Source organism: Misgurnus anguillicaudatus, chromosome 2 (genome assembly GCF_027580225.2).
Source record: "Misgurnus anguillicaudatus chromosome 2, ASM2758022v2, whole genome shotgun sequence".
In the NCBI taxonomy this organism is placed as follows: Eukaryota; Metazoa; Chordata; class Actinopteri; order Cypriniformes; family Cobitidae; genus Misgurnus; species Misgurnus anguillicaudatus.
The window spans coordinates 5,274,390-5,286,083 of NC_073338.2; the positions used below are offsets into that span (position 1 = coordinate 5,274,390).

The 11,694-nt window shown below is 37.2% G+C and overlaps 1 protein-coding gene across 1 annotated transcript; it reads left to right on the top strand.

Annotated features, from left to right (window-relative positions):
• Positions 1-255: 255 nt before the first annotated feature.
• jund (JunD proto-oncogene, AP-1 transcription factor subunit) lies at positions 256-2,557 on the top strand. Its single transcript, XM_055201235.2, has one exon. The coding sequence runs from the start codon at positions 533-535 to the stop codon at positions 1,370-1,372; it is 840 nt and encodes a 279-aa protein (XP_055057210.1). The 5' UTR covers positions 256-532; the 3' UTR covers positions 1,373-2,557.
• Positions 2,558-11,694: the final 9,137 nt, after the last annotated feature.

Here is an 11,694-nt window from a genome sequence, read left to right on the forward strand (position 1 = left end):
CGCGTTTTATTTTCATTATCTATATAACCTACACGTGCTGTTTTATTCCATTAGATTAAATTCAAGAGGAAACATGGTTTCAAACATCTAAAATAAAAGAACATTTTCTACCACCAAACAGCCTTGTTTCTGTCCCCACCCTCGCGCGCTCTACGTTCTCTATGACATCAACCCACAATGCACCGCGCTGTTTGCCGTTTACTCGCCGTCTCCATGGCGACAGCGGCGAGCGCGGCCCCTTATGTAAATGAAACCGGAAGAAAACGTCATCTTTGGCCAATCTGAGCGCTCTGAAGTGACATAATGGAATTTTTAGGGATAGAAAACTTGCAAATGCGTATTGACGCCCATAGATAACATTTCTCGCGCTGGGGAGAACCGACAATATCATGACAACAGTATCTTAAATCGATCAAGTGAAAGTAAAACTATCGCAACAAGAAGAGACTTTAGGTAAAAGCAGAAGACGACAAAAACAAACTCATGGATTATTTGGACACCAAACCCAGCGCACTCCATTATAGGGTGTAGGATGGGAACAAGCTTTTATCCACCAGAGGAAATACTAGGAATATCAACCATAATGATGAAGAAAGACATGAGCTTAAACCTAGACGATCAGAACAGCTCCAGTTTAAAGCCGGACCTGAGGGATGCCGAGGGGATCCTCAATTCGCCCGACCTGGGACTCCTAAAGCTAGCGTCACCAGAGCTGGAGAGGTTGATCATCCAGTCCAATGGCATGGTGACGACCACACCGACCTCCCAGTTCGTCTACCCGAAGTCGGTAAGCGACGAGCAGGAGTTCGCCGAGGGCTTCGTGAAAGCCCTGGAAGACCTCCACAAACAGAACCAGCTAAATGGCGGACCGTGCGTTCCGCCGACGCTCAACAGACTCCCGTCCAGCGCCACCCTCGCCCTGCCCGTGGATCTTCCGGTGTACACGAACCTGAGCGCGTATGGCGGCACCACGGTGAACTATTCCACGGACACCATTCCCTTCCCACCGCCGCCGCCCGCGCATCCCATGAGCGCGCAACAGTCCCTAAAGGACGAGCCGCAGACGGTACCGGACATGCAGAGCATCGGCGACAGTCCGCCGCTCTCCCCCATCGACATGGACACGCAGGAGCGCATCAAGGCCGAGAGGAAAAAACTACGCAACCGGATCGCCGCTTCCAAGTGCCGCAAGAGGAAACTGGAGCGGATATCCCGACTGGAAGACAAAGTGAAAACCCTAAAAAACCAGAACACGGAGCTCGCGTCCACGGCCAGCGTGTTGAGAGAACAAGTGGCGCAGTTAAAGCAGAGAGTCATGAACCACGTCAATAACGGGTGTCAACTGCTGCCTAACCAAGTTCAAGCGTATTAGAGGACGTTCATCTCTATTGATCAGTATTTCAGTGGTTGACAGACAACACAGGCAGGTTTATAAATCATGGTTTTTAGTTAAACGGTGCATTTAAGTAATAACGCACTACAGGCTGTGCTTTATTGTGAATAGTTACGACGCGCGACACTTCCAAAGTAAATTTATCAAGAGCAACATGTAGCCGATACAATATTGTTGCGCTAATATGAAACATTTCATGCACACTAAATCAAGCTCTTTGACGGCCTGTATGGTAAGATTCCATCAATCCACCTTTTTGTTGCGCAAAACTTGTAGTGGTAAGTGCGTACTGCATAAAAAAGTGAGAAAGAATTTGATCTTTTTAAAACCTTTGCCTTAAAAAGTTCTTTGGAGACCAAAAGTTGGCATCACTAAGAACCCTTTCCGAACCTTTATTTTAACAGCGTGACTTGGAAATGTGGGTGTTTTTAAAAACTCCATATTTCCAGGTTATAAATGACAATGGAAACCCTGACTTTCACAGTGAAGCACAGTCTCAACTGTCCTATTTTGGGCTAACAAAAATATCAACTTTTCAGCTTGTATTAAAACTCAGAAAGTGAATGCGTTTCATGTCTAGATGGGAAATAGGCAGTGAGTTATGTTTAGACGTTGGTCATTCAACATCTATTGTAAGCATCTCCTACTACAGGCCACTCCTGTGATGTCAACTCTCTGTTCACTGATGCATAAAGATCACAGACTGAACTGAACTCTTTGGACTGTTGAATTGGACACTAAAGGTGCTGATGTAAATAAACGTTATGTTTACAACATTTTGTAGCAAATGGACTTTTGTGCTCAGTTGCATTGGGAAACGATGGCAACTGTGCAACATTATTTGATCTCATCTCTGAAGATCTACGCGACTGTATTTTTGCATGCTCGAGACAAGCTCAAAATGAGTGCAACCAAACACAACAAAGATGTCATGCATGTACGCTTCATATTAAAGGCCTTTTCTCATGACAAGCTCTTATTAATCTATGACTGTATCTATTTTATACTATTCACATGATGTCTTATTTTATGTTCTTTTGGATTATGTGTGTTGTGTTGTAAATGTAAATGTTTCTCGTCACATGTCCTTTATTGTTCTTTATATGTTATCAGTGTGATCTGTACATTAAGTGTCATTAAAACCTGTTCAATTCACACGTTTAATTGATGTAATTGTGTTTAATGGCATTTTCATACCACCAAATACACAGCTAGCAGGATTTTGAAGTAATTTCTGTTGGTACTAAACCTTAAAATGTCTAGGCTTGTGTTTGTATTTTAAGTATAATAAGAAGATTAATAGCATGAAAATGAAGATTCAGATTTACCAGGTTCCCCAGTGAGGGACTAAAAGCTAATATACTAAATACATTTGTATCTATTTAATATATTTAAAACGTTAGTTGTCATTTGTGTAATTTTATCAAGCATTTGACTGAGACAAATAAACTTAAATCATATATTCAAATCCCTTGCTTAGTATATAGAATGAAAAATGTTAAATACTATTAAAATGACTTTAAAAAGGGAACTGTTAATAATTCTTAATAAACTGCCAGATTTTCATGTAAGACATTACTTCATATCAGCCAGAGACAAAAAACAAACATTAGGGAATCAAGTTCACTTTTGATATTGTGATTAAAGAAAACAAAATAATATGATTTCATATCAAAAAGCAAATAAAATATAGTAAAATAAATAATTGTTTAATGACAATGATTAGCTTCTAACGTCATCTGAGCTCGTGAGTGGGAATTGGTGCAATCTAGCGGTGAAATGTGTTATTGCAATACCCATTTAAAACTTAAAGGTCACGTTCTTTCTAAACCCATTTTTAAACCCTAGTTAGTGTGTAATATTATCGAGCCCCTAAGGTGACATGAGTAAAAAAATCTAAAGTTTAGTCTCATGTGCTCACGTGAAACCTTCATGTGCAGAATATTTTTTTAAAAAGTTTAGTTTCGCATGCTTGTGAAACTATCGTGTGCGCACGTGAAAGTTTCACATGAGCACATGAAACTGAAAGCGATGCGAAACTAAACTTTATTTAATTTTGCTCCATGTCCCCTGAGGGGCTCCATATGTTGCTATAATAGCATAAATAATACCTGTAAAGTGATAAAGCTCAAAGTTAACTGCCAGGTGAAATATTTCTTTAACAGAATTGGCCTTTCAAAGCCTACAGCGAACAACCGGTTTGGACTACGGTCCTCTACTTCCTGCTTTAATGACATCACTAGAACAGTTTTTTGACTAAACTCCGCCCACAGGAATACGTCAGTCGACAGCTAAACTAAAGGCAAGCCAAGCTGCTATCGAATCACAATACACTAAACAAGCTACACAATCAGAAATTGATACGTATTTCTGAAGGATGGACTTCATAGAACAAGGAAGATCAGACTGTTTTGAGGACAGTGAACACAGCGCTATAGAGATAAGTAAATTGTGTGAAAAATACCGTGTTTTTACACGTAAAAACATGAACACATGTTATATATTGCGCACTGTAAACACAATCAAAGCTTCAAAACAAAGAAAAAACTGGACCTTTAATGTCAAAATCACTCGGTAACAACAACCACACTCAACAACAAATTATATTTACGTATTAATAGATTTTCCAGTTAAGTCATGTCATTCAAAAAACAAAAGAATAAAAAAATTGTTGCATTTGAACGATAACCAGCCCAATACAAATGTCAATCATTGTCTGCTTCACTCTCCCTGCTGAAAAAAACAATAAAACCATTACAGAAAATTCTAATGGTTTTATTGGTTTTATTGGGAATTTTATTGGTTCTAATGGAATATGGCCCAAAACACACTACAGTGTATTGGTTTTTGTTGGTCTCTAATGGTATGTATTGGTTCTATGTATTGGTTCTAATGGAATATGGCCCACACTGCAGTGCTAAAAGCTAATGGTTCCTATTGGTATTTTAATGGAAACCATTAGAATTTTCTGAAATGGTTATATTTTTTTCAGCAGGGCTGACTGCAAAATGATAATACTTTCGCCTAAAGTTTTACACCAGACCACTGGTCTTCTGGTAGATACGAGACTTTTCCAAGCCACAGCCTATATGCAATATGTTATTTGTCCAGTAGGGCGAGACCAATACCATGTTAAAAGATGTTGGTGTTTAAAACATTTGAGACTGTCATTAAACGTGTTATGTGTGACTTATTGTCTGAGAATTAAAACAACTTATTTAAAAAATGATTATGCGTTGCCAAACGAAACTTCCCATGAGCCACAGCACAAAGGGACTTTGATAGAAGGCTTGGTCGACTTCATGCGGCGCCGCAAGAATCGACAAACTGACGTCAAAGTATCGCGAGAGCGAGACGAAATATGAATTCTTGAATTATTCTCGCGGTCCTTTGACGTCATCCGGCTGTCGGTTCTTGTGGCGCCGCATGAAGTCGAACAATCCTATAATCAAAAAATCATGTGAGGAGAGATACTTCGCTGTGATTGGCTCATTAACCTCTTAATCTGTGAATGCGGTAAGTCCCGCCTCTTGTGCTTTCAGCAGGACCGACCAAAGCTGACAAGTCTGTGGTCTGTGGCCGTTTCTTAACCAGAAGGCGGCAGCCTCCGGAGGTCGCATATGCATAGTGCATACGTCATCAAGCCTGGTTTATTTCAGTTCACTGAGCATTACATTCGCAGTCATAAGCATGTTGCAACAATATACAATTAACTAAGAATAACAGTCAACTTTATAATTGTTAATAGTTTGAAATAAGACAGTTTTGATCACGTATGCAGCCTACAAATGGAAGGACAGGGTTTATATTAGGGTTGACCCTTACGAAAATTAACCATGGTTTTATTGTGGTAAAAATGTAGTAGCTAACTATGTTTTTTTGGTGTATTGATTACTATCAGCAAAACTATGGTTTTACTACACTAACCATTTAACTATTTTGATGTTACCACAGTTTTTTTACTGTAGTAAAACCATGGTTAATTTCCGTAAAGGGAGAAATGGCAAGTGACTCGGACAGCATCACTCTTATGGGAATGGAAATAAAATTTAAATGCATTTAAACACGAATTGATGGGTGAGTGATCTTCACAGACACAGAGGATTTCTGTACTTATGATCCAAAAACAAGCTGTGACTAACAGTGTTGGGGTAACGCATTACGTGCATTACGTAATAATATTACTTTTCTGAGTAACGAGTAAAGTAACGCATTACTTTTTTAAATTACACATTAATATATAAGTTACTTTTTTAAAAAAAAGTAATGCAAGTAATTTTTTTAGTTGAATTAATTTGATAAAAAAATCATGTACTGAATTAAACTGAACATAGTCACATTATGCACTCTATGTGTACACGCCTGTGTGAGAACAGTTTAAGTCAGAAACTGAGATGAAAGTTCGATATTTTTGTGATGAAATATGCGATTTCTGAATGCAGAACTTTTCAGTTATAAGAGATCCTGAAAGAGATCAAGCCTCAGCCACAAAAAGTAACGCAAAAGTAACTAAAAAGTAACGTAAGCATTACTTTCCATGAAAAGTAACTAAGTAACGCAATTAGTTACTTTATTTGGGAGTAACCTATTGTAATGCATTACTTTTATAAGTAACTTTCCCCAACACTGGTGACTAATGACAACAAAAGGCTTTTCACACTGCGCTTAACCCTGGGTTATTTTTGTTCTTAACCCTGCTTTTAAGGATTTATTTTTAGAAGCCTTTTTGAAACCTTGCTCGGAAGCATGTTAACATCGCATTGCCGGGTTTAACTATTTCCAGTGTGAAAAGCCTTTAAGAGATGAACAGCTTGTAAATCAAAGAAAAATTAAATATACCTGTTATTGTAACGTGCAGTTATATTTTAAAATATATTGCTATTGTTTATTGTTAGCATTTTCCTGTTTTCCTGTAGTGTGTAAGATACATTTTTGTATTTATTTGGTTCCAACCAGTTCCTCCAGTATTGCTAGTACACTATACAAATGGCAGGCACCCAAAATGTTCTTTCAAAAGTGCCTAGAGGTTTTTAAAGGATTATGCCGGTGTAGCAGCTGAGAACCCTTAAATAGTAATTTTTACAATGTGGACTAAAAATAAACCAAGCACTGAGTGAGAACGTCATCTCTTTATTTTAGGAGAGTCATCCCTGCCTCATGCCTGAACATTTTGAACATCTCTTATGTTGTATGCTATTGTTGCACATTTCATTTTCATGTTAAGTTACAGTCATGGTGACTCTGGGACATGCGATAACCAGCCACCCAAATGTGGCAAAATGTTAGAAACTGCACATTTCATTTGTTTCCATGGCTATATTTTTTGTCTATCTGCATTCTGAACTTGACTGTGTTTATCTAACTAAAAACTTCAGGTTTAAAAACACTAGACATTCATTCATTGCAATTGTGCTACAGTAGATGTTTGCTGCAAATATGCTTGAGATGTTTGGCCACCTGTCAAAGACAATCTGCCATTCTTAAAGGGACAGTTCACCCAAAAATTCACGACGGTTTTGTTAACTAACCTTACCTTAATTCCTTGTAAATTAAAAAAAGGTAATGTAAGTAAGTATTTTGGCAATTGTTGCTTTAAACAAAAGATTGTGTGATATAAAAGATTCAGTTTTGAGTTTTTGTTTAAATTAGATCTTTGAGAACACATCAGGCTATTGCAGTATCACTTTAATCGTATAATAATCGACATTTCCATGTTCCTTTGAGAGTAATTTCCTGTACTTCAGTGGTTTCTATCAGATTCAGAAAGAGACGTCAGGAAGTGATTGAGCCGGGAAGACTTGCATTCTGGGATCAACACTGTACTTTAGTCGATGATGTGTTTTTGCAGAGAGCCGTGCACTTGGATATCTCATGTCAGGCCTTGAACAGTTAAAGCTACCCGATAGAAATTTTTATCAAACACACAAACTCAATAGTTGTGATTAAAATGAAATTTCTAGCATACTGCACGGTCTAATTTCAAAGTGAATGCTGTATGTTGTGAATGTATTGTTGTCACATGACCTAATTTAGCCAATGGCATTCATTTTATTAAAACACATATCTGGATGCTGTTTTGAACAACAAAACAATAGCAAATGTTTCTTTACATCATTGTAGATGTTTAACTAATCAGTTGATTTTCTTCCTCTTAAAACCATGATTTTTTTTTCCCGCCAGTTCATGTGGAGCTCTCATGAATCTTTTAGCTTTACATTAACCTCTTCATCACACTGTTAAAGTTCATTTTGTTTTTATATTAAACATGATTTGTAGGGTAAAGTTCATGATATAACTACTTTAAAACAGTAACAATGTTGAATGCTCCAGAAGAACTAATGCAGTGGAAAATCAACAAGACGTTCTGTCTCTCTTTCCCGCTGAGATGTTCACCTGATGTCCACCTCAGTCTCAATGGTAGAGATTATGGAGATGGATGACTCCCTCTGTCTGTCTGTTTAGTTGGCCATAGCAACAGCACATTTAGAGCCCTTCAACACAGGACGTCTCAACATGATGTGCTTCATGTTCTGCCCTTTAGTTATTATTTACCATCATCATCATGTTGTGGGTGGGAGTCAGGAGGGTTTATGCGGTTGCTAAAGTTTTCTGGTCTGCAGTCTTGGAGAGCTGATGTCCACTGGAGATTTTAGGTCCACTGCCTGTTTTTGGACTTATTATTTGGTTCAGGTTTGAGGAGAGTTAGAGCTGGGGTATACATTTTTACCTTTTGACAGTGCAGAACTGGAGTTTTTCTGTCTTTTAGTGAAGTCGAAGATATTGTGCGAGTTCTGAGCACACAAACAACCAAACGACCAAACAAAGTTGTATTTACTAGTGTTAAACTCTGGATTATAAATTATACGTGAGTTGCCAAGTTGTGACATTGTATGGGGCTTGTGAATTACCAACATGAGGGGTTTTCAAACTTTATGATGCAAAGGACCCCCAAATACAACAAAACTTTTGTGAGGGACCCTCTACCTATGATATATAGAGGAATTAACCCTTGTGGGTTGTTGAGGCCATTATTGGCCATTTTTGATTTTTTATGTCTTAATTTGGCCACAACCTTTGCTGTGTTCAGCAAAAGGAATGATTTTTGGTGACAAATGTTATATTTACACATATTTTGAGAAAATGCTTTGAAATTTTTCCAAAACTCAATAATATACTGTGGGCAAATGTACTACCCTTTCGGGTTGTTAGTGTACAAAAAAGCCACTCAATTAAACGGTTGTAAAAATGTACCAGATTTTTCATAAATATGTTAATAACCCTCAGTACTGATCACAACTACCAAATGCTTACAAAATTTCCATGATTTTAACTCTTTAATTGCCAAGTTTATAAGTGGTGTCACTGATTTGATGAAAAAAACACAAACAAAATTACTGATTTTCAATATAAAAAGTGATTGTGGACTGGATTTTTTTTACCTTTTTCACAGTCTTGGGCTTGTCAAAGATTGGTAAAAACATTGGCTTTGATGCATTTTTAGTTTTTGTGCAGCATCAGTTTTAATTTTTTTCTCCCTAATTAATTTTTGTGGCTTTTCTGCCCCATTGACTTTCATTAAAACGACATTTTTTGATTGCAAAGCCATGACACCATATAGTCATGCATTCTTGATTGTTGGTGGTTTTTCCTTTTGCTAAGACATAAAATTTGTCGTTTTTACTGTTGATTACCATGTGGCACCATTAACCCTTTACTATGCCTGTGCAAAAAACAGAGCTTCATTTCTGGCTTGTACATAAACAAAAACAGAAAAAGAATAAAAACTGATGCTGCACAAAAACTAAAAATGCATCAAAGCCAATGTTTTTACCAATCTTTGACATGCCCAAGATTGTGAAAAGGGTAAAAAAATCCAGACACAACTTATAAACTTGGCAATTGATGATTTAAAATCATGGAAATTTTGTAAAAATTTGGTAGATTTGATCAGTACTGGGGTGATTAACAGATTTAGGGGAAAAAAAACAAATCTGAAATTTTTACAGCCGTTTATTTTAGTGGCCTTTTTTGTACACGAACAACCCAAAAGGGTAGTGAATGGAAACAACCCACAAGGGTTAATATTTTTATGTTAAACAAATATAGAATTGGTTACACTTGAACACGAAGAGATACTTTTTCAATTCAAAATGTACTGAAGCAACTTTGACAATAAATCTTGTTTCATAGCAGCTTTATAATGAATCCTGCCTTATAAATCCCAATAGGCCCACTGGGGGTCCAAAGCTCTGCTCAATGTCATTCCATTTAAATGTGCAATGTGTGGATAACTTATGAAAATGAAATATTTGTATTCATTACCCACATGCATACAGTTTATATGCTCATGTAGCTCAGTGGTAGAGCATTGCATTAGCAGTGCAAAAGGTCATAGGTTCAAACTCAGGGAACGCATGCTGCTACGATACTGTGTATTTTGTGTAAATACTGTGTTAGTTAAATGACGAAACACTCATGCTCTTCATAAATATAGCTGTAGAAGCTGGAATGTCATAAAATACATACTATATTTATTATATTTAGTATAATTGCCGTTCTCATTATTGTTGATGATGTCATGAAAGATTCAGAGCAGTGCATCTTTTTATAATAACAGGTTTGATTTTGACCGTCTGTATGTTATGCAAGAGATAAGACTGCTAAAAGTAATGTTCTAGTGCTTTGCATTGCGCTTCTTCACTTTGGATTATGACTTATCTGCAAATGCAAAAGGAAATCTTTTGTTTCTCTCTGAATAGACAGAATATTGACTCAGCACTTACAGTATGACCCAATATTTTACCCTATAGATGGTTTCCATAGGAACACAATTGTGTTAAAACGTCAGCAAATCTTGAGAAGTCATAATGGCAAAGTGAAATAGCCTTTAAGGCAGGAGGATAATATCTGAAAATGTGCATAGAGTTTGATCAAAGCTGGGACATCACTGAAACTCATTCATTCTGATTCAGATTCATCACAGTGATGTTTTTAAGCAGTGATGTAAATTATACATGAGTGCTTTTGTATCATGCATGCAATGTCTAGAAAGAAAAGGCACATTTTGAATTTAATTATAGTTCAGCCATGCATAAGACTGAGAAGTTACACAACGCAAGAGGCCTCAAGGGGAAAACCTTTCAGATTGGAAGATGAAATGCACTTGCGACACAAACAAAACCACAAAGCCCCCAAGTCTTCTTTTTGATGTGGTTAACTGGATCAAATGTAATCTTACTGTTTACACCCGAATTTATGATACAGTAAATTATAATTCACTATAGTTGGGTAAGATTTCTTGAACATTGACTGATGTTCACAGTATATTCTGAATGCTTCCCTTTACACTGCGTTAAACCGAGCTATTTCAGTACACAATGAATATGACATAATCCAGGAAAGAGAAAAAAAGCGTATGTGTTGGTTAACTCAGTTCCTCTGCGTTACTTGGTTTGGTCATATTTAGTATCTCTGTGGCATTGCAACTTATTGTCACCAAACCAACAGCAATAAAAAGACATTTCTGAAGTGAATATATGGCCACACTGAGAAAAACAAAGTGTAAGATTTTATAGCTCAGAGGTTTCACTTTCATAGCTCAGGAGACTTCATTTGGAAGTTCTTAGTTTCACAAGTTTACTTTCACCTAAATGTTTTAATGCCTGCCAGAAATGAAATGGTTATAGCCACTGTTTTTAATTAAGGTTACTGGTTTGAAGAGATGTAGAGATGCTTGCCTTAGTAAACACCACCAACAGAAAGAGTGAATTTATTTAGGAAATTTTAAAGGACTTTAGAAAACATATCTTTTTTTCTTTGAGATCTAGAGATCTCATTTGTGAATTTTATGAACCGTGGGACTTTCTTTGGAAAATAAACTGAAAGTGTCAAATATGAAAGGGGATTTTGCTAGTACACAAAAAAAATGTGAATTGTGTATAAACCACCCTGCTGAAAAAAACAGCATACCAGCAAGACCAGCATATGTTGTGTTTTGGTGCTGGTTTGCTAGTGAACACCAGCTAAACCAGCACCAAACCAGCATTAGCACCCACTAAACCAGCACCAAACCAGCATTAGCACCAGCTAAACCAGCATTAGCACCAGCATCCCATGCTGGTCATACCAGCATATGTTGTGTTTTCGTGTTGGTATGCTGGTGACCACCAGCTAAACCAGCATAATTTCAATGCTGGTTTGATGCTGTTTTTTTCAGCAGGGTATGCTGTGTTGTTCATTACACAACGTCTACCAAACACAGTGCTAGTATCTCAGTAGACTTTTAAGACATCAGATGATCA

Excerpts from the sequence above, each read along its gene's own strand:
- jund (XM_055201235.2), top strand. The coding sequence starts at position 533 with ATGGGAACAAGCTTTTATCCACCAGAGGAAATACTAGGAATATCAACC.